This window comes from Hippopotamus amphibius, chromosome 1 (assembly GCF_030028045.1).
Source record: "Hippopotamus amphibius kiboko isolate mHipAmp2 chromosome 1, mHipAmp2.hap2, whole genome shotgun sequence".
In the NCBI taxonomy this organism is placed as follows: Eukaryota; Metazoa; Chordata; class Mammalia; order Artiodactyla; family Hippopotamidae; genus Hippopotamus; species Hippopotamus amphibius.
In genome coordinates, this window is record NC_080186.1 from 118,123,536 (window position 1) to 118,146,342 (window position 22,807).

Sequence of the window (22,807 nt, forward strand, 5' to 3'; positions counted from 1 at the left end):
ATTCCAAACATTTTCCAAATGCGCCCTTTCTCTATCCTCTGCCAGGGACTGCGGCCCACCTCCACTCATCAACTGGCCAGACTTTTCCTGCCTGGGGTCTCCATCGCTGGTAGGTCCCCACCTGCAGGGGAGCCTCCCGCTGCAGCCAAAGTTGTCTGTCTGAAAATCAGGTCTGATCAACCTGCTGTGTTCAAGACATTACTGAGTTATCAGGGCATGTAAATCCTTTCCCTACCTGGACCCAGGTCACTTCTAGCCACATTGCCTCCCTTCCTCGATCCTCAGCCCACACCAGAATCCTTACACACTCTCAGTGCCTTGCCTTTGCATGCATGGTTCTCTATAACTTCCATATTTTCTCTGGTTAACAAAATTTCTGTTCAACCATCTAGATTTCACCTCCTCTCTGTCATCATTAGATGGGCTTTCTTGCCTCCTTCTTCCATTCAGTTAAATTTAAAACACATCAAGAGCTATGAAAACCCCATTAAAAGTGGGGGTAACCAGGCCTGTTTGTCTCCTGATAGAACTCAACAGGAGTGAGTACGTGCCTCAGAAGAATTCTGATTCTAATGAAGCCTCCAACCTAACTACTAGTTACAGGAAATAGAGGAAAGAGTTAAAACAAAGACTGGAGGATGCCATCAGCCAAGCCCAGATCATAGGCAATTCTTCTAACAAATGACCCAGTTTCATCAACAATTAAATAGCATGAAAAGTGCTATTCCCAGTGGGGTTAGGATGGGCCTAGGAGAGCCCAGGGGCTATCGTCCTAGCCAGACTGAGCCCACACGATCCCTGACTTCCCCTGTGTTCTATTAGGAAGGTCACTTCTGGGAGGTCCCAGACTGGAAAACGGGAAAGGAGAGGCTTTATTTCTGGGAGACATGGCCTCCCCTCTATCAGTCTTCTCTCCTTCAATCCCAGGTCTCATCCCCCATTTCCTGAACTTGGGGTTTGCAATGAGAGTGGATTAATAATTCCTTGGATTTGAACTTACAAAGAACTTTTCCTTACTTTCCACTCTTGATTCTCAACTCTGCTCTATGAGCTAATTAGATAGGGCACACATTTATCCTTTGATTCATTAAAAACACGCACAGGTCACCTAAATCACGCTGGTATCCTCAGTTTGCAATTTGGAGCCCACTCAGAGAGGTCACGTGACTTATTGAAGTTCACCCAGCCGGTGAGAGAGGAGTCAAGACTTGCACTCAGGCAGCACTTAGGCCCAGGGAGCTCCACTTTAGAAGTCCAATGCGCTATCCATTGCGCCACGGAGCCACCTAGGGAGCTCCACTTTAGCTGGAGCTAGTTCCACTTTGGTTCCACTTTAGAACAAGGAAGGCTGGAGCCTGGAATTGGCTTCCCTTCCGGGGCCATTTCAACTGCTCTTTTCTCTAGGGGTTCGCTAGCCGGCAGCTGATACCTGACTCCCATCAGACCACAGAAGCAAACCAGGTGGGTACTAAATGGGCCTTTCTCCAGGAGTTCTCACTCCTCCTTCGGCCCGTTACCTAGCAGGCTGTGCCCCTTCTCGAAGGGTCTTTGCCCCAGCCTCCACAGGGCCCACTGAGCCTCCTCCTTCTTCCTGAAAGCATCCATCCCTTGCTTTCTGGACTGCTCTGGGCTTCCCGCTACTCCTCCGCCTGTCTCTTACCTGTGTCCTTTGTTAACTGTCCCCCTCCCCACCCCACCAGGCATGGAGCAGAGCAGGAGAGCGGTGACCCAGGGCCTCGACGGGTAGGTGGTGAGGGAAGGAAGACATGGCTCTGGGAAGGATCCACAGGCTCCTTGGAGGTGTCCGTGTGGAGATGAGCAGACTTAAAGGCAGACAAGGGACTTCCTAGGTGGCGCAGTTAAGAATTAAGAATCTGCCTGCCAATGCAGGGGACACAGGTTTGATCCCTGCTCCAGGAAGATCCCACATGCTGAGGAGCAACTAACCCCATGAGCCACAGCTATTGAGCCTGTGTGCTGCAACTACTGAAGCCCACATGCCTAGAGTCCATGCTCTGCAACAAGGGAAGCCACTGCAATGAGGAGCCTGCGCCCCCCACTGTCTGCAACTAGAGAAAGCCTGTTTGCAGCAATGAAGACCCAATGCAGCCAATAAATTAATTAATTAAACAAAAAAAAGGGCAGATGAAACAGATTCTGCATGTCTGGATGTGGCTCTGCCACTCTTTTTTTTTTTTTTTTTTTGCCACTCTTGAGCTGGAAAGATTTGACCAAGGTCTACACACCGCAGGGGAAATCTTACAGGTCAAGGTTCAGTGAGATAAAATAAACATAAAAGAGCATGGGACTTCCTAGGTGGCACAGTGGTAAAGAATCTGCCTGACAATGCAGGGGACACGGGTTCGAGCCCTGCCCTGGGAAGATTCCACATGCCACGGAGCAACTAAGCCTGTGCGCCACAACTATTGAGCCTGTGCTCTAGAGCCCATGAGCCACAACTACTGAGCCCATGTGCTGCAACTATTGAAGCCCATGCACCTAGGGCCCATGCTCCACAACAAGAGAAGCCACTGCAATGAGGAGCCTGCACACCACAATGAAGAGTAGCCCCCGCTCTCAGCAACTAGAGAAAGCCCGTGTGCAACAATGAAGACCCAATGCAGCCAATAAATAAATAAAATAAATTAAAAAAAAAAACATGAAAGAGCAGATTTCAAATGCCAGTGACTCAATAGCTATGCTAAAAATAGGGTGTTTGTGGGAAGAATGCTTTGCACATCTCAAATGACCAGGCTGCCCATCCGGGCCTGTCTCACCCTGGGCCCTGGTCTCCACGTTCCATTTTGTTTTTTTTAGGTTTTTGTTTGTTTTTGTTCTTTTGTGGGATCTTAGTTTCCCAACCAGGAATTGAACCCGTGCCCCCTGCAGTGGAAGTGCAGAGTCTTAACAACTGGACTACCAGGGAAGTCCCTGTTTTGTTTTGTTTTTGGTCTCCACTTTCTTTTTTTAAACTTTTTTTAATTTGAATTACAGTTGATTTACAATACTGTGTTAATTTCTGCTGTACAGCAAAATGATTCATATATATGTATATATATACACACACACACACACATTTATTTATTTATTTATTTATTTATTTATTTATTTATTTATTTATTTAGGCTGCTCCAGGTCTTAGCTACAGCATGCAGACTCCTACTGGACTACCAGGGAAGTTCCTATACATTCTTTTCTTTTTTGTTTTTTGGCTGCGTTGGGTCTTCGTTGCTGCACACAGGCTTTCTCTAGTTGCAGCGAGCAGGGGCTACTCTGCATTGTGGTGCATGGGCTCCTCATCGCGGTGGCTTCTCTGGTTACGGAGCACAGGCTCTAGGCGTGCAGGCTTCAGTAGTCGCAGCTCAATAGTTGTGGCGCACGGGCTTAGTTGCTCCGCGGCATATGGGATCTTCTTGGAGCAGGGATTGAGCCTGTGTCCCCTGCATTGGCAGGCAGATTCTTAACCACTGCATCACCTAGGAAGTCCCCCCTACATTCTTTTTTTTTTTAATAAATTTATTTATTTATTTATTCATTATTTTATTGTCTGTGTTGGGTCTTTTTTTGCTGTGCGCGGGCTTTCTTTTTAGTTGTGGTGAGTGGGGGCTACTCTTTCGCTGCGGTGCGCGGGCTCCTCGTTGCCGTGGCTTCTCTGGTTGCGGAGCTCGGGCTCTAGGCACGTGGGCTTCAGTGGTTGCAGCACGTGGGCTCAATAGTTGTGGCTCACAGGCTCTAAAGCGCAGGCTCAGTAGTTGTGGCGCACGGGCTTAGTTGCTCCGCGGCATGTGGGATCTTCCTGGAGCAGGGATCGAACCTGTGTCCCCTGCATTGGCAGGCGGATTCTCAACCACTGCGCCACCTAGGAAGCCCTGCCCCCCCCCCCCACATCCTTTTTTTAAATATTCTTTTCCATTATGGTTCATCATAGGGTACTGAATATAGTTCTCTGTGCTATATGTGGGACCTTGTTGTTTATCCATTCTATATATAATAGTTTACATCTGCCAATCTCCACTCCATCCTCCCCAACTCCCTCCCCCTTGCCATTGGTCTCCATTTTCCTTTTTTTAAAATTTAATTTAGTTTAATGTATTTATTTGGCTGTGCTGGGTCTTAGCTGTGGCATGCAGGATCTTCGTTGCAGCGTGAGGGATCTAGTTCCCTGACCAGGGATCGAACCAGCCCCCTGCATTGGGAGCACAAAGTTTTAGCCACTGGACCACAGGGAAGTCCCTGGTCTCCACTTTCTATCCATCCTCCTCCTGGGGGTCCCTTCTAGGAGCTCCACCTGCTACAAAGTGCAGCTCTGGGGAATTTTCCCTCAGTGGCCTTATTTCACATGAAGCTACAACCATGATATAGGTGTGCCTGGCCAGCTGCGTGGGGCTGAGAGGGGAAGGGTGGGATGATTTTGGGGTCGGCGGGGCATCATGGTATAGGATGGGGAAACTGGAGTGAGACCTTCCTTTTTTTCAGCATTGTGACGTTCCCTGAGGAATTTCTTAGCACTCAAGTTCTGTTGACCGATCTCTAATTTCCTTCGAGGTTCCTACTTTTTCCTCATAGACCCCTGTCCCAAAGTGGAGGCAGACTGGCCTAGCAACCCAACAGTGCCAAATGTTAGCAATATCACACCCTCCTCACCTGGGTCTTATTTTACTATGTAATGACGTTTTCCTGGACCTCTCTCTAGTTCTACTTCAGATAGGTTCCTTCCTTTTTAAGGCTGAATAACGTTCCATTTTATGTATATACCACATTTTGTTTGTCCATTCTTCTGTTGATGGACACTTGGATTGTTTCCAGCTTTTGGCTGTTGTGAAAAATCTGCAATGAACATTGGTGCACAAGTTTGTGTCTCTATTTTCTTTTGGGTATATACTTAGGAGGTAGGTATATATTCCTATACACCTAGGAATTGCTGGGTCCTATAGTAATTCTATGTTTAACATTTTGAGGAACTGTCAAACTGCTTTCCCCAGCGACTGCACCATTTTACATTGCCACTGGCAATGCATGGGGATTCCAGTTTCTCTATATCCTCACCAACGTTTGCTATTTTCAGGTTTTTCACTTATTTTTTGGTTTTTACTATAGCCGTATTAGTAAGTTGTAAAGTAGTATCTCATTATGGTTTTGATTTGCATTTCTTTTCATGGCTTATTGGCCATTTGTGTATTTTCTTTGAAGAAATGTTTACTCAGGCCCTTTGCCCATTTTCTAATTGGGTTGTTTGTAATTTTGTTGTGGAGTTTAGCAGTTCTTTATATATTCCGGATATTAAACCCTTATCAGATGTATGATTTGCAAATATTTTCTCCCATTCTGTAGGGTTGTTTTTTTTTTCTTCACTCTCATGATAGCGTTCTTTGATGTACGAAAGTTCTTAATTTTGATGAAGTCCAATTTATCCGTTGCTGTTTTTGCTTATGCTTTTGGTGTCACATTTAAGAATCTATTGCCAAATCCAAGATATGAAGGTTTACCCCTAGGTTTTCTTCTAAACCTTTTATGGTTTTAGCTTTTCTATTTACCCATGGTGGGTGGGTAAGCAGTGTGTGCACGTGTGTATGGGTAAAATTTCTATCAATAGTTTCTGCTGAGTCTTACCTTTCTTGAGCACTTAAAGCCCTTTATACACCTTATGTCACGGTGTTATTCACCTTTAACAAATGAGGGAAGATAGTTTCAAGAAGTCAACTGCTGCTCAGAGAAGTTAAATGATTTGCCTAAGTTAAACAACCAGTAAGTGGCCAAGCTGGTCCCGCTGGGGTTTTAGTACTGTGCCACTCAACTGCACAGGAAGATAATGAATATTTACGTGCGTAGTAAAGAAGACAGCTGGCAGCACAAGCGCACGGAATCCCCACCCCGTTTCGCTTTCACCACGGCCGCCCGCATCCTTCCCCCGCCCTCCACCCACTCCAGCCCCTCCTAACTTTTGCCCCTGAACGCCGCCCTTCCATTGGCTGTTGGTTACAGGGCCTTATGCTCATACGAGGGGAAGCAGCCAGTCAGTGTGGCTCGTCTCGGCCCAGCCAGCCCGCGCTAGATCGCGTAGTCTTTACCCCCTCCTGTGGCATGTCGGGAACTGTAGTCTAGCGACGCGTTTCTGCCTATAGTGAAAGGAGACGGAGAACTACGAGTCCCAGGGAGCTGAGCGCCGAGCGGTCCGGCTTTTAGGGCTCTCCCTCTAGCAATCTGTTCCAGCAACCCGCCGCCTGGAACAGGTGAGGTAGATTGAGGGCTGGGACCGGAGGCAGGGGTTAGTTAGAAGCTCGGCCTTGCCTCTGTAGCGATACTTTAAGGCCCAGGAGTTCCTGTCTGTTGTGTTGGAGTGCCCCGTTTTGGGGGTTGGTGGGACCGACTGGCTTATACTGTGGATGTGCAGAAACTCCGGAACTCTGCCATGTGCTTTCCTGGAATCCTCCAGTGCAACTACACCCTGCTTTGCTCTTCTGCTGCGAACCCTCCGCACCCACCCACCCACCCTGTGTTGCTCTGAGGCTGTCTGCGCAGTCCCAGACTACATGTCCATAGCACACAGGGGTTCCGCTTTCACTTCTCTTCTTGAGGCATCTCAGAGCCTGCGCTCCACTCTCCCCGCCTACCTGGATTCTAGATATGGCGCTGCCACTTCCCAGCTATCTTTTTATCTCGTAGATCCTCAGTTTGACCTCTATAAAATAGGGTAACTTAAGGGTCCTCCCAGCCGCCAGTCCTGAGGTCCTTTACTCTGGACTCTTCTGTCATGTGCCCCAGAACTTTGGGGAAGAAGCCCAGAGTGTAGCAATTCCAGAGGCTCCCTGGAGGAGGGAGTTGACGGTTTCTCAACCGGGTAAAGTTAGATGGCATTAAGTTTTAGCCTTCTTATTTTAAGTGTGATCAGTTGAGTCTCGGTCACCCAGCCATGCTTTTTGTTTCCTGCGTTTCTTTCTGTAAGTGCCCTCAAGCTTAGCCCAAAAGAGAGTGGGGCATTCTGGGTACGGAGGTAAAAGGTTGGAGGGTGACCTGGGGAGCTGGGAGCTGACAACGTACATGTATCTGCCTTTGGTGCTTGGTCCTACAGGGAGTGCTTGATGCCCCCTCCCTATCTCACCCCCATGCTGCCCCTGTCCCGCTGGCTGAGGTCTGTGGGGGTCTTCTTGCTGCCAGCCCCCTGCTGGGTTCCCCGGGAGAGGTGGCTGGGTTCCCTACGGCGGCCCTCTCTGGTGCACGGCCGCCCAGTCCTGGGGGCCTGGCACAGTGCCTGCCGCTGGTGCCAAGTGTGGACAGAGGAACCTCGGTGAGTTTGGTGGCCATGAGGGGCCTTGGGGAGGGGAGCAGCTGATTAGGTTTCTGACTTGTCCTCTCTCTTGTCAGAGCATTTTACTCCTCCCTCAGAATGAATGGGGACCAGAAATTGGATGTTTATGCCCAAGAAAGGCCGAATTTCATCCAGCACCTCTCCCAGATCGTGAAGGTGCTGACCGAGGAGGACATTGGGCATCCAGAGATAGGAGATGCTATTGCCCGACTCAAGGAGGTGAGGGGTTTACGACTTGAGAGAGTGAACCTTTGCACTCTCTGTGTATGTGTGGGATCCAGTTCTGGCTTTTGGGGGACTTTTGACAGGTGCGGGAGTCGGCTTTTATCTGAGTGACTCTAGGTCCACTCTGGAGGGGGTGGGGCCTGGGCAGGTGTACTTAGCCAATCAGTCCTGCTTTGTGATTCTGCCCGGCCAGCCAAATTGCTTTACATGGGGGTGGAGGGCCCTGGGGGTGTAGGCCTTGAACCTGGTAAATCTTTGATTTTGTTGAGAAAGGGAATCAGGTGTCCAGAAATCATAAGGTGCTACCTTCCCAGGGACCTGCGAGGATGCAGTCTGAGGTGGGCCTTAGTGGAGCTAGTGTATCATCAGAAACCCATGCTCTAGGATAGGCACTGTTGGTGGGATATTTAAGTTGCCTAATTGTTTTATACATTTGGAGTACCTAGCAATTTTTTTTGTGAATGCTGTCTCATTTTTCTGAGGGGAACTAAGGAAAAGGAAGTCTGCCTGCACTGGGATGGAGATTAAAAGGGAAGTCTTCCCAGTGAATTAAATCTGGTTGACAGAAGGATAGCAAAAGGCACAATGAGAAGCCCCAGCAGGAGGCAATGCCATTGGAGGAGTGGGGAGTGGGTCCCCCAACCTGGGTCCCCTCCAAGCTGCCCTCTGGCCAGCTTTGGGGGGAGGGGCTTGCCTTTAAGAAAGTGAGAAAGGATTTTTATTTGCAGTTAGGTTGAACTATGGGTAGGAGGAGTTGGCTGAGAAAGGAGGAATGGGCTGTGAAGGGGAAGTTAGGAGAACTGGGGATGGGGTGAAGGAGAGACCATTCCCAAAGTGAAACTGCTAGGTGGCATTTCCGGAGGCTCCAAGGAGCCTTGGTCCTTTATGTCTCAGTGCAGAAAGAATTCAGCAAGGGGCAAAGTGGTAGATAAGAAGTGATTTATTAGAATAGGACACCTGTGAAGCTTACAACCGGGTGGGAGAGAGGGTGTCGTGCCCCGAGTACTTAGTGGTCTACAGTTTTATAATCAAAGGAGAAGCAGGTGGGACTTCCTACGTGGCGCAGTGGTTGAGAATCCACCTGCCAATGCAGGGGACACGGGTTTGATCCCTGCTCCAGGAAGATCCCACATGCTGCGAAGCAACTAAGTCTGTGTGCCGCAACTGCTGAGCCAGTACTCTAGAGCCTGCAAGCCACAACTGTTGAGCCCACGTGCTGCAACTACTGAAGCCTGCGAGCCTAGAGCCTCTGCTCCGCAACCAGAGAAGCCACCGCAATGAGAAGCCTGTGCACCGCAATGAAGAGTATCCCCTGCTTGCCGCAACTAGAGAAAGCCCGTGTGCAGCAACAAAGACCCAACGCAGCCAATAAGTAAATAAATAAGTAAATTTATTTAAAAAAAAAAAGAAAAAAAAGAAAAGCAGGGAGGAGGAAAAGACCACCTTCTTCCTAATTCTTAAGTAGACGTCACGCTTTCATCATCCGCTCCTCCTCCAGGTTGGGCAGGGGAGTTTTCTTGTCCGTACGTGGTTAAGCCAGGACTGTCATGGCATTATGGAAAAAATTACTTCAGGTCTCAGTACAATGAGGGTCTCTCACTTTGAAATGTCACTTTTCCATAAATTATTGTTTTTTTATGTGTGCAGAGAGCATGTCCTAGGGGTCATTAACTTACTGAGCTCACTGGGCAGGATGTGGGTCTCATGCCACCATTGTTTTCTTGTTTGGGGGCATGTCTCATGCTTCTGTTACATGGTTTTGTTGCTAAGCCAGCCTGCTTGGTTTTGTGGTTAAGCAAACCTGCTTTCTTGAGTGATCATTAACTTACAGGGGTCTCCCATACATTCTTTCTTTTTTTTTTTAATTAAAAAAAATTTTTTTTTTTGGCTGCGTTGGGTCTTTGTTGCTGTGTGTGGGCTTTCTCTAGTTGTGGTGAGCGGGGGCTACTCTTCGTTGAAGTATGTGGGCTTCACATTGTGGTGGCTTCTCTTATTGCGGAGCATGGCCTCTAGGTGGTTGTAGCTCGTAGACTCAGTAGTTGTGGCTCTCGGGCTTAGTTGCTCCGCGGCATATGGGTTCTTCCTGGACCAGGGATCGAACCCGTGTCCCCTGCATTGGCAGGTGGATTCTTAATCACTGCGCCACCAGGGAAGTCCCCCATACTTGTTTTCTTCACTTACAATCCCCTAGTGGGATTCACTGTTTAATCACCTACTTTGTCACTTTACTGTGTGTAGCACATACAGGATTTTCCCTGGGTTCATGCCCTGTCCTGGGTTTGGGAGCAGATTTTAATCTCCAGTATGGAGCCTTTACATGTACTGAAGAAGACAATGCAGAAAGATCCTGGGGACTGGGGAACTTCTAGCTGTGCTCCAGGACTTGGCAAAAAGCCAAGAAGAGTAGCTGCCTGGAGGAGGGGTTCGGGTTGAGGAGGATAAAGTTAGATCTCGTGGTTGGAAGTGGGAAAGGGCAAGGAGAAATCTCAGAATAGCTGCTCTGCAGACCCTGATGCCTTGTCCCTCTGCCCTTGCCCCCAGGTCCTGGAGTACAATGCCATCGGAGGCAAGTACAATCGGGGTTTGACGGTGCTGGTAGCGTTCCGGGAGCTCGTGGAGCCCAGCAAGCAGGATGCTGATAGTCTCCAGCGGGCCCTGACTGTGGGCTGCTGTGTGGAACTGGTAAGAGGGATGGGGACAGGCAGGAGAAGATGAGGTTTACTAGAGTTGGGGTGCCCTGGGTGGGATGAGGTGGGATAAGGAGGAGTGGGCCTGAAACTCAGTTTCTCAGTTGTTTGTGTTTCTGTACCTCTAGTGTGCTGCCGCCAACCTTAGTGAATTACTCCAAGGGTTAATGAATGTGGGGAAGCTCTTTTGCCAGTAGGTACCTATTTCACCTGAAGGCTAGCTGTGGGCCAGGGCCTTGGAACTGGCCAGAAAGTTGTGAACTCTTTCCTCTGAGCAGAGGACAGCCGCAGAAGTGAGATACTACTTCTACAAGATTATTCTGTGGTAGAGATGGAAAACTGGAAGCCCACTGGTAGTTTTTGAAAATATTTTAAAATTAAGTTCCCTAAATCTAACAAAGGAGAGAGTTCACATAAAACCCCAGATTTCTATCATACTTGGAAAATTGCTAGATCTGAGTCCAGAGTGCCATGTGGTCACAGTTGGCTGAAGTTGAATTGAGGCCCCTTCCCCAAGACAGGACATGGGTGGGTCTGTCTCTGTCTTGCTCCAATTCCCACATCTTCCCGTCTCCAAGCTCACTTGGCCCTGTGTATGGTTTGCTGGCCTGGCCTACAGTCTTCATTGGTGACAGGGGGCCTGGGTTCTGTGGGAGGGGAGCGGTGCCAGGCCCTGAGGAGGGGGCCAGCGAGCCCAGGAGGGAAGATGCCCAGGGCTGGGTGAGTGATGGGTGATCTGGGCCAGTGGAGAGGAGCAGCTGGCCTGAGGGAGGACATGAGGCGTTTGGAGTCAGCCACCCTGCATTCTCGGAAGGAGCAGATCTGGTGGAGCTGTCTGTGCTGCACTTGTTGGAAATTCCAGTCTGGAGCTTGTAAGAGAGATGGGGCTGGAGAATAGGGACTTGCCTCCAAGGGGGTAAAAGGACAATGGCCTCACTGAGGACAGGGCCCCTGGTGACAGAGGTGCCCTTCTAGGGATCGGAGGGGCTGAGGAGCCCATAAACACAGACGACAGGCAAGGAGGGAAAGGCAGAAGGATGAGGGCAGAGCTGTGGGGCCAGTAGTTCACCTGGTAGAATCAGTTGTTATTAACCTTAGCTACACTGTGGGTGCACCTGGGGGGTGGGTTTTGTTTGTTTTGTTTTGTTTTCTTTTTTGGCCATGCCATGAGGCTTGCGGGATCTTAGTTCCCTGACCAGGGGGTGACCCCCAGGCCCTGTCAGTGAAAGTGCGGCATCCTAACCACCGGGCCAGCAGGGAATTCCCATGTTGTCTTTTTTTTTTTTAACTTTTTATTTGTTTATTTTTTACAATAAACTGCATATGTTTAGAGTGTACAATTTGGTATCCCAGTCTCCCAATTCGTTCCCCCCGCAACCCTCCCCGCTTTCCCCTCTGGTGTCCATATGTTTGTTTTCTACATCTGTGTCTCTATTTCTGCCTTGCAAACCAGTTGATTTGTACCATTTTTCTATAGTCCACATGTATGTGTTAATATACAATATTTGTTTTTCTCTTTCTGACTCACTTCACTCTGTATGACAGTCTCTAGGTCCATCCATGTCTCTACAAATGTCCCAGTTTCATTGCTTTTTACAGCTGAGTAATATTCCATTGTATGTATGTACCACATCTTCTTTATCCATTCATCTGTTGATGGACATTTAGGTTGCTTCCATGTCCTGGCTATTGTAAATAGTGCTGCAGTGAACATTGGAGTGCATGTGTCTTTTTGAATTATGGTGTTCTCTGGGTATATGCCCAGTAGTGGGATTGCTGGGTCATATGGTAGTTCTATGTTTAGTTTTGAAAGGAACCTCCATACTGTTCTCTATAGTGGCTGTATCAATTTACATTCCCACCAGCAATGCAAGAGCATTCCTTTTTCTCCACACCCTCTCTAGCATTTAGTGTTTGTAGATTTTCTGATGATGCCATTCTAACCCGTGTGAGGTGATACCTCATTGTAGTTTTGATTTGCATTTCTCTACTAATTAGTGATGTTGAGCAGCTTTTCATGTGCCTCTTGGACATCCGTATGTCTTCTTTGGAGAAACGCCTATTTAGGTCTTCTGCCCATTTTTTGATTGCATTGTTTATTTTTTTGATATTGAGCTGGATGAACTGTTTATATATTTTGGAGATTAATCCTTTGTCTGTTGATTCATTTGCAAATATTTTTTCCCATTCTGAGGGCTGTCTTTTCGTCTTGCTTATAGTTTCCTTTGCTGTGCAGAATCTTTGGAGTTTCATTAGGTCCCACTTATTTATTTTTGTTTTTATTTCCATTATTCTAGGGGGTGGATTAAAAAAGATCTTGCTGTTATTTACGTCAAAGAGTGTTCTTCCCATGTTTTCCTCCAGGAGTTTTATAGTGCCTGGCCTTACATTTAGGTCTTTTATCCATTTTGAGTTTGTTTTTGTGTATGGTGTTAGGAAATGTTCTAATTTCATTCTTTTACATGTAGCTGTCCAGTTTTCCCAGCATGACTTATTGAAGAGGCTGCCTTTTCTCCATTGTATATCCTTGCCTCCTTTGTCATAGATTAGTTGACTATAGTTTATCTCTGGGCTTTCTATCCTGTTCCACTGATCTATATTTCTGTTTCTGTGCCAGTACCATGCTGTCTTGATCACTGTAGCCTTATAGTATAGCCTGAAGTCAGGAAGCCTGATTCCCCCAACTCCGTCTTTCCTTCTCAAGATTGCTTTGGCTGTTCGGGGTCTTTTGCGTTTCCATACACATCGTAAAATTTCTTGCTCTAGTTCTGTGAAAAATGCCATTGGTAATTTGATGGGGATTGCATTGAATCTGTAAATTGCTTTGGGTAGTATAGTCATTTTCACAATGTTGATTCTTCTAATCCAAGAACATGGTATGTCCCTCCATCTGTTTGTGTCTTCTTTGATTTCTTTCACTAGTGTCTTATAGTTTTCTGAGTACAGGTCTTTTACCTCCTTGGTTAGGTTTATTCCTAGATATTTTATTCTTTTTGTTGCAATGGTGAATGGGATTGTTTCCTTAATTTCTCTTTCTGCTCTTTCATTGTTGGTGTATAGAAATGCAAGAGATTTCTGTGTGTTAATTTTGTATCCTGCAACTTGACCAAATTCATTGATTAGCTCGAGTAGTTTTCTGGTGGCATCTTTAGGATTTCCTCTGTATAGTATCATGTCATCTGCAAACAGTGACAGTTTTACTTCTTCTTTTCCAATTTGGATTCCTTTTATTTCTTTTTCTTCTCTGATTGCTGTGGCAAGGACTTCCAAAACTATGTTGAATAGTAGTGGCGAGAGTGGACATCCTTGTCTTGTTCCTGATCTTAGAGGGAATGCTTGCAGTTTTTCACCATTGAGAATGATGTTTGCTGTGGGTTTGTCATATGTGGCCTTTATTATGTTGAGGTAGGTTCCCTCTATGCCCACCTTCTGGAGAGTTTTTATCATAAATGGGTGTTGAATTTTGTCAAAAGCTTTTTCTGCATCTATTGAGATCATCACGTGGTTTTTGTCCTTCAGTTTCTTAATATGGTGTATCACATTGATTGATTTGCATATATTGAAGAATCCTTGCATTCCAGGGATAAACCCCACTTGATCATGGTAGATGATCCTTTTAATGTGTTGTTGGATTCTGTTGGCTAGTATCTTGTTGAGGATTTTTGCATCTAAATTCATCAGTGGTATTGGTCTGTAGTTTTCTTTTTTTGTAGTGTCTTTGTGTGGTTTTGGTTATCAGGGTGATGGTGGCTTCATAAAATGAGTTTGGGATTGTTCCTTCCTCTGCAATTTTTTGGAAGAGTTTGAGAAGGATGGGTGTTAGCTCTTCTCTAAATGTTTGATAAAATTCACCTGTGACTCCATCTGGTCGTGGACTTTTGTTTGTTGGGAGATTTTTAATCACAGTTTCAATTTCATTACTCGTGATTGGTCTGTTCATATTTTCTATTTCTTCCTGATTCAGTCTTGGAAGGTTATACTTTTCTAAGAATCTGTCCATTTCATCCAGGTTGTCCATTTTATTGGCATATAGTTGCTTGTAGTAGTCTCTTATGGTGCTTTTTATTTCTGCAGTGTCTGTTGTAACTTCTCCTATTTCATTTCTAATTTTATTGATTTGAGTCCTCTCCCTCCTTTTCTTGATGAGTCTTGCTAGAGGTTTATCGATTTTATCTTCTCAAAGAACCAGCTTTTAGTTTTATTGATTTTTGCTATTGTTTTCTTTGTCTCTGTTTCATTTATTTCTGCTCTGATCTTTATGATTTCTGTCTACTCACTTGGGGTTTTGTTTGCTCTTCTTTCTCTAGTTTCTTTAGGTGTAAGGTTAGATTGTTTGTTTGGGATGTTTCTTGTTTCTTGAGGTAGGATTGTATTGCTATAAACTTCCCTCTTAGAACTGCCTTTGCTGCATCCCATAGTTTTGGATCATTGTGTTTTCATTGTCATTTGTCTCTAGGTATTTTTTGATTTCCGCTTTGATTTCTTCAGTGATCTGTTGGTTATTTAGTAGCGTATTGTTTGGCCTCCATGTGTTTGTGTTTTTTACAGTTTTTTTCCTGTAATTGATTTCTAATCTCATAGCATTGTGGTCAGAAAAGATGCTTGATACGATTTCAGTTTTCTTGAATTTACCAAGGCTTGATTTATGACCCAAAATGTGATCTGTCCTGGAGAATGTCCCATGTGCACTTGAGAAGAACATGTAATCTGCTGTTTTTGGATGTAATGTCCTATAGATATCTGTTAAATCAAGCTGATTTATTGTGTCATTTAAAGCTTGTGTTTCCTTATTAATTTTCTGTGTGGATGATCTGTCCATTGGTGTAAGTGGGGTGTTAAAGTCCCCCACTATGATTGTGTTCCTGTCAATTTCCTCTTTCAGAGTTGTTAGCATTAGCCTTATGTATTGAGGTGCTCCTATATTGGGTGCATATCTATTTATAATTGTTATCTCTTCCTCTTGAATTGGTCCCTTGATCTTTATGTAGTGTCCTTTCTTGTCTCTTGTAACATTTTTTATTTTAAAGTCTATTTTATCTGATATGAGTATCGCTATTCCAGCTTTCTTTTGATTTCCATTTGCATGGAATATCTTTTTCCATCCCCTCACTTTCAGTCTGTATGTGTCCCTAGGTCTGAAGTGGGTCTCTTGTAGACAGCATATATATGGGTCTTGTTTTTGTATCCATTCAGCCAGTCTGTGTCTTTTGGTTGGTGCATTTAGTCCATTTACATTCAAGGTGATTATCGATATGTATGTCCCTATTACCATTTTCTTAATTGTTTTGGGTTTGTTTTTGTAGGTCCTTTTCTTCTCTTATGTTTCCTGCTTAGAGAAGTTCCTTTAGCATTTGTTGTAAGGCTGGCTTGGTGGTGCTGAATTCTCTTAGCTGTTGCTTGTCTGTAAAGCTTTTGATTTCTCTGTCGAATCTGAATGAGATCCTTGCTGGGTAGAGTATTCTTGGTTGTAGGTTCTCCTCGGTCATCACTTTAAATATATCATGCCACTCCCTTCTGGCTTGTAGAGTTTCTGCTGAGAAATCAGCTGTTAACCTGATGGGAGTTCCCTTGTGTGTTATTTGTCGTTTTTCCCTTGTTGCTTTTAATAACATTTCCCTGTCTTTAATTTTTGTCAGTTTGACTACTATACATCTTGGCATGTTTCTCCTTGGGTTTATCCTGCCTGGGACTCTCTGCGCTTCCTGGACTTGGGTAGCTATTTCCTTTCCCATGTTAGGGAAGTTTTCAACTATAATCTCTTCCAGTATTTTCTCAGGTCCTTTCTCTCTCTCATCTCCTTCCGGGACCTCTACAATGCGAATGTTGGTGCGTTTAACGTTGTCCCAGAGGTCTCTTAGGCTGTCTTCAGTTCTTTTCATTCTTTTTTCTTTATTCTTTTCTGCATCAGTTATTATCACCATTCTGTCTTCCAGGTCACTTATGCGTCCTTCTGCCTCAGTTAATCTGCTATTGGTTCCTTCCAGTGTATTTTTCATTTCACTTATTGTGTTGCATATCTCTGTTTGTTTGTTCTTTAATTCTTCTAGGTCTTTGGTAAACTTTTCTTGCAACTTTTTGATCATTGTATCCAGTCTTTTTTCAAAGTCCTGGATCATCTTCACCATCATTATTCTGAATTCTTTTTCCAGAAGGGTGCCTATCTCCACTTCATTTAGTTGTTTTTCTGGTGTTTTATCTTGTCCCTTCATCTGGTACAAAGTCTTTTGCCTTTTCATTTTCTCTGTCTTTCTGTGGCTGTGATTTTCAGTTCCACAAGATGAAATACTGCTGATACTGCTTGATTCTGCTGTCTGCCCTCTTGTGGAGGAAGCCATCTAGGAGGCTCCTGGGTGCTTCCTGATGGGAAGGACTGATGGTGGGTTGGGCTGGGTGGGTGGAACTCAGTAAAACTTTAATCTGATTTGGTGGGTGGAGCTCAGTGACACTTTAATCTGTTTGTCTGCCAATGGGTGGGGCTGTGTTCCCACCCTGGTGGTCATTTGGCCTGAGATGACCCAGGCCTGGAGCTTACAGGCTCTTTGGTGGAGCTAATGGTGGACTCTGGAAGGGCTCACGCCAATGAGCACTTCTCAGAACCCCTGCTGCCAGTGCCCCTGTCTCCTCGGTGAGCCACAGCTTCCCCGCATCTCTGCAGGCAACCCTCCAACACCAGCAGGTAGGTCTGGTTCAGTCTTCTATGGGGTCACTGCTCCTTCCCCCTGGGTCCTGGTGAGCACACTTTTTTTGTGTGCCCTCCAAGAGTGGAGTCTCCATTTTCCCCAGTCCTGTGGAGGTCCTGCAATCAAATCCCACTGGCTTTCAAAGTCTGATTCTCTGGGGATTCCTCCTCCCGTTGCTGGACCGCCAGGTTAGGAAGCCTGATGTGGGGCTCCGAACCCTCAGGACATCTGCAGGTATAACCTGTTCTCCAGCTTGTGAGTCACCCACCCAGCATTTATGGGATTTGATTTTAAAGTGATTGCACCCCTCCTACCGTCTCATTGTGGCTTCTCCTTTGTCTCTGGATGTGGGGTGGTTTTATTTGGTGAGTTCCAGTGTCTTTCTGTTGATGGTTGTTCAGCATTTTGTTGTAATTCTGATGCTCTTGCAAGAGGGAGTGAGCGCACGTCCTCCTACTCCGCCATCTTGATTCTTCCTCCCCATGTTTTCTTAAATGCAGCTATACTGCTCTTACTTCCCCAAGATGCCATTTGAGCTGGCCACCATTGTTTTGGATGATTTTTGTTATAATTTCTGCTTCCTTTCTGTCTTCCTTTCACTTCTACCTCGTTTCCTTCAACCTCTTATTTTTCTATTTCAGCATTTACCTCCTAAAAACAAGGACATTTGCCTATATAACCACAATGTCATTATCACATCTGTTTTAGTCTGTCTGGGCTGCTACAACAAAATACTACAGACTGGGTAACATATGAAAAACAGAAATTTATATCTCACAGCTCTGAAGGCTGGGAGGTCCAAGGTCAAGGCACCAGCACGATCGGGTGAGGGCTTTCTCCCTGGTTCATAGCCAGCATCTCCTTGCTGTGTCCTCCGGTGGAAGGGGCAAGGGGGCTCTGCGGGGTCTCTTTCATAGCGGCGCTGATCCCTTTCACGAGGCTTCCACCCTTATGACCTAAGCACCTCCCAAAGCATCCACCTTCTAATACCACCATCTTTGAAGGCTAGGATGTCAACATATGAGATTTGTGGGGGACACATTCAGATCATAGCAACATCCAAGATACTTAACATTGATCCTGTAATATTATCTAATGTCTAGTCCATATTTAAATATTTGTAATTCTCCCCCAATTGTCAACTGTAAGTTTTTTTAAACATCCAGGCTCCAAGCAGGAGTTGGAGCATGCATTGTATTTGGTAGTTTTTCTTCAATCTTTAGAATACTTCCTCCATCATAATTGACCTTCTTTTTTTATTTAAAGTCCAGGCCAGTTATTTGGGAGAGTATCTTACAATCCAGTCTGATTAGTATCATGATGAAATAATCAGGGTAGACATTTTGGTAAGGATGCCACATAGGTAATGTGGTATAGTTCCTGTTACTTCCCACTACAGCACATACCTGGAAGATGACTGAAAAAAACCCAACCTGATACTGTGGTACCATCCCTATAGATTTAAAGGTCTTCTAATAAGTAGAGAATGCAGTTGGGGGTGCACAGGAGATTGAGGGAGGCCACAGAATGAATGCCCTTTGGAGACACTCTCCAAAGGTGCTGGTTGAACCAGATGGCCCTTGTAATCACCCATGGGAGGCAGTGCACCCGTGGCTTCAGGGGAACAGTGCCACTCCAAGTAAACACACTGTAAATAAAACGTGTGGCCTCAAAATGGAAAACCCAGGCCCCATCCCAGGGCAAGGTCAGAGGTAAAGGTGCAGATGGATGCCTCCTTCCCTAGGGACTTCGCCTGGAACAAGAGCAGTGATTGCTGTAGCCCTTTCTGCACTGCCCACACCTGAGCTGGTGGGTGGTGGTGGGTACTTCCTCTGAGCAACGCGGATCCACTAGAGCACACACAGGGACCAGGGTGGGGTAAAAACCATGTCTTCAGGGAATTTCCTGGAGGTCCAGTGGTTAGAACTCAGCGCTTTCACTGCTGAGGGCCCAGGTTCAATCCCTGGTCAGGGAACTAAGATCCTGCAAGCTGTGTGGTGCAGCCAAAAAAACAAAACCATGTCTTCAAAAGCTGTTTGAAGGAGCCGGAATGTGTAGCCCGACTGCGAGAAGTATCCTGGGGGACGTGACAGTGCTTCATTCTCATTTATTTCTTAAGACAAACATGTATGACACACCCACTCTGGGACCAGCGCTCTGCTGGGCTCTGGGAATGCCAGGGGGCACAAACACATTGCCCTGCCTCCAAGGAGTTCACAGTGCTGTGGGGAACCAGCACGTTCGGGTACCTTCAAGCAGGCTGGAACTCAGAAGACTAAGCCCTTTGATTATGTTTAAGACCCATGGGTGAAAGCTACCATGAGTCAGACTTCAGTTCCATCCTATTAAACCTGCGCTCCCAAATGAGCTCCCTGAGGCAGGGTTTTGTTCCTGGTCACTGGAGCGGGTAAGCACAGTGCCTGGGGAGGACGCAGGAACAGCCTTTTTTGTTCCGGAAGCCACGTAAAGTCAAGTCGCATGAAGAAATCTTACTTGAAGCTTTCACTGAAGTTTTTGGCAGGAGAGGAGTACAATATATGAAGATGTTTCATCATTTCCCTGATACCAGGGATTGTCTAGGGCTGTTTGCCTGGACATGTCAGAGATCTGTTGTGTCTCTTACTCTGAAAACAAGGGAGTTTTTGTCCCTTTTTATAGGGGGGAGCCTGAGCCAAAGAAGTCATGTAACTTTCCAAAGTCCCACAGCACAGATGAAAAGTCCTCGGTGGACTTCCCCGACGGTCCAGTGGTGAAGACTTCGTGTTCCCAATGCAGGGGGCCCGGGTTCTATCCCTGGTCGGGGAACTAAGACCCCACATGCCTCACAGTGCAGCCAAGGAAAAAAAAAAGTCCTCGGCCTCCCCATCCTGACCTTCCTTCCCAGCTCAGTGATTCTCAAAAGAAGCAGCTCTGTCACTGGTAAGAGGAACAGTAATAACAAGCCCTGGGGCTCTTATTCCAGTTTTCGTTCTCCTCCTAGCTGCAAGCCTTCTTCGTGGTGTCAGACGACATCATGGATTCATCCCTCACCCGACGGGGGAAGGTCTGCTGGTATCAGAAGGTAAAGTGGGTGGGAAGGTAGTGGTGGGCCTGGGGAACAGGCCATCTCCGGGAGATGGTCACCTGGAGCCTGTGGAGGTGTTCAGAGTTGCAGGTTCGTGGTATGAGTCTAGGCCAGAGACTGAATGCTTGTTTTTCTGTGTCCTTGACAGCCAGGCATAGGTTTGGATGCCATCAATGATGCTTACCTTCTGGAAGCGTGTGTCTACCGCCTGCTGAAGCTCTATTGCCGGGAGCAGCCCTATTACATGAACCTGATCGAGCTCTTCCTGCAGGTGTGCTGCAGACCAGGGCTCAACGCCCAGAGGTTGCCCACAGTAGCCTTGGCCTCTGTAGGACATTCTCGTCTAGCTTGTTTCAGGGCATAGGAGATGCCTAGGTTTGCCTAGAAGGGGAGGTAATTGAGGAAGGGAGCTGGGAGGGTGGTGGTGGCAAGAAGGGCTTTTGTGTCTGATTGAAAGGAGTGGTAAAGGACTGTGTGTGTGACTCTCTGGGCCTTGGGTTTGGGGGCCCTCTCTCCTTCCTGCTGTCTTTCTGACTGCCCAGTTGTCTACTGGTATGAGATGTAGGGCCCAAGATTTCAGGGTTCTCCAGCCCTGGAGAAAGCCCAGGTCATGGGCCATCTTCCTCCTTCTTAGAGTTCTTATCAGACTGAGATCGGACAGACCCTGGACCTCATCACAGGCCCCCAGAACAATATGGATCTTAGCAGATTCACTGAAAAGAGGTGAGGGCCAATGGGAACCATGTGTGGACAGTGAGGTAAGGCTCGGGGGCAGGGATGGGGGGGAGCATTATCCTTCTAAGAAGTTTGTCTCCTCCCGGTACTCAGGTACAAATCCATTGTCAAGTACAAGACAGCTTTCTACTCCTTCTACCTCCCTATCGCTGCTGCTATGTACATGGTGAGTGAGCCCCCCCACCTCTGATGCCCTGCTCATGTGGGCTTGGATAGGAGGCCACAGAGCAGACAACTTTGGACAATCTCATGCCCCCGCTGCATGGCTGTGTGATCTTGACCAAATTACTCTCTGAGTCTGTGTCCTCCGCTGTAAGATGAGGATAAAAATCCCCACCCACAGGACTATTGTAAAAATTAACTGAGTGGTTAACATGAAAGTGAACGGCCCATCAAGGGGGAATAATAAATCCTCCATCTGCGTACCAGCAGGAGTGGGGAGGAGATTCAGGCTGAGGGCGGGGAGACTGGAGTCGGAGGCAGTCAGTGGGATTAACTGTCTATGCTGACCTTCTCCAAGTTTCCTTTCCATCCCAAAAGAATTTGGAAATGGCAAAAAAGATTAGGAAGACAGATCAGAGCGACTCAGGGACAAAGCCTTGTGAGAGAAGAGATAGTCTAAGGGTCTTCAGAGTGGACTCACCTCTGCTATGACTCACCGGAAGACCTAGCTGAAATGAGTGGGATGGAGGCTGGACTGTCAGTCAGGACTTGCTAGATCAGGGAAGCCTGGGGATGTCTGAAAGGAGAGAAGATTTGGGGGCTACCCTGGGGCAAGACCTCGTGGAAGGAAGCAGCCGGGAAGATGAAGGCACCTCTGGTGTTTGGTTTGTGAATCCCCTTTTCACTGTAGGCGGGCATTGACGGGGAGAAGGAGCACGCCAATGCCAAGAAGATCCTGCTGGAGATGGGGGAGTTCTTTCAGATTCAGGTAGGAAGGCGTGAGGCACTGGCAGAGAACAGGCTCCAACTTTCCTCCTTCCCTGCCTTGGAGCCTCTTCATTCCTCCTTCTCTGCACCTGCCCTGCCCAGGATGATTACCTCGATCTCTTTGGGGATCCCAGTGTGACGGGCAAGATCGGCACCGACATCCAGGACAACAAGTGCAGCTGGCTGGTGGTTCAGTGCCTGCAGCGGGCCTCGCCAGAACAGCGCCAGATCCTGCAGGTGCCTGAGAGAGGGCTGTGGAGCCCTGAGCTGCCGAAAGAGGGGCTAGAGCAGTGGTTCTTCAGAAAAGGGGGCTAGAGCAGTGGTTCTTCAGAAAAAGGGGTAGGGCAGTGGTTCTTCCATTGGGGTGATTTTGCCCCCCAGGGGACACCTTGCAGTGCCAGGAGACAATTTTTTGTTGTCATAACTTGGTGTGTGCACATGTACCACAGGAGTCTCTTGTGGGTAGAGGCCAGAGATGCTGCCAGACATCTTACAGTACATACAATAGCTTCCCACACAGAGAATTATCCAGCCAAAAATTGCAGATGTGCCAAAGGTTGAGAAACCCAGGGGTAGAGGAAGCTGAAGCCTGAGTCATTATCTGAGCATTTGGGATGGGAAGCGGGAAGTTCAAGATCTTAGATACTTGGAGATGCTTGAAATTGGAGGCAGGAATGGAGTGAATGGCATTGGAGATGTTCTGGAATATTTGGCGGGAGTGGAGGGGACATGGAGGTGTTGGGAGAAGGCTAAGAAGCCCATTTTCCTGCCTCCAAACTTTCAGGAGAACTACGGGCAGAAGGAGGCTGAGAAGGTGGCCCGGGTGAAGGCACTCTACGAGGAGATGAATCTGCAGGCTGTGTTCAAGCAGTTCGAGGAAGACAGTTACAGCCACATTCTGGGTCTCATCCAGCAATATGCTGCGCCCCTGCCCCCAGCCATCTTCCTGGGGCTAGTACACAAGCTCTACAAGCGGGAGAAGTGACCGAGAGACTGTGAAGGTGGAGAGGGGAGTCTCTCAATAAATTGTCTAACCTGTGGTTTTTCTCTTCCTGCTTGTGCCAGCCAGGGGCGCAGCTCTGCCCTGAATGGGCAGGGTGGGGGCAGTTGCATGGAAACGGGGACCTCCGGCCTTGGCTTCTGGACCCCCTTGGGACGGAAAGCTTAGGACGCATCAAAA

At 47.0% G+C, this 22,807-nt stretch overlaps 1 protein-coding gene across 5 annotated transcripts; it reads left to right on the forward strand.

Moving 5' to 3' along the window:
• The first annotated feature begins 6,195 nt into the window (after positions 1–6,195).
• FDPS (farnesyl diphosphate synthase) lies at positions 6,196–22,666 on the forward strand. Of its 5 annotated transcripts, none has more exons than XM_057725855.1 (10): positions 6,196–6,230; positions 7,363–7,525; positions 10,073–10,213; positions 19,879–19,959; positions 20,111–20,233; positions 20,597–20,685; positions 20,791–20,863; positions 21,551–21,628; positions 21,730–21,864; positions 22,412–22,666. In XM_057725855.1, the coding sequence occupies exons 2-10, from the start codon at positions 7,385–7,387 to the stop codon at positions 22,610–22,612; spliced, it is 1,062 nt and encodes a 353-aa protein (XP_057581838.1). In that variant the 5' UTR covers positions 6,196–6,230; positions 7,363–7,384; the 3' UTR covers positions 22,613–22,666. The 5 variants fall into 5 exon arrangements, with proteins under 5 accessions (XP_057581838.1, XP_057581812.1, XP_057581805.1 ...); XM_057725822.1 differs by lacking the exon at positions 6,196–6,230 and adding an exon at positions 6,257–7,285; XM_057725839.1 differs by lacking the exon at positions 6,196–6,230 and adding an exon at positions 8,625–8,903 and having other exon boundaries at positions 7,389–7,525.
• Positions 22,667–22,807: the final 141 nt, after the last annotated feature.

What these genes read in the sequence shown, in the direction of transcription:
- FDPS (XM_057725822.1), top strand. Translation starts at nt 7,080, where the DNA reads ATGCCCCCTCCCTATCTCACCCCCATGCTGCCCCTGTCCCGCTGGCTG. An exon ending in AGCAGATTCACTGAAAAGAG is followed by an intron (nt 20,686 to 20,790) that starts GTGAGGGCCAAT and finishes CCCGGTACTCAG; the next exon opens with GTACAAATCCATTGTCAAGT. An exon ending in GGGAGTTCTTTCAGATTCAG is followed by an intron (nt 21,629 to 21,729) that starts GTAGGAAGGCGT and finishes TGCCCTGCCCAG; the next exon opens with GATGATTACCTCGATCTCTT.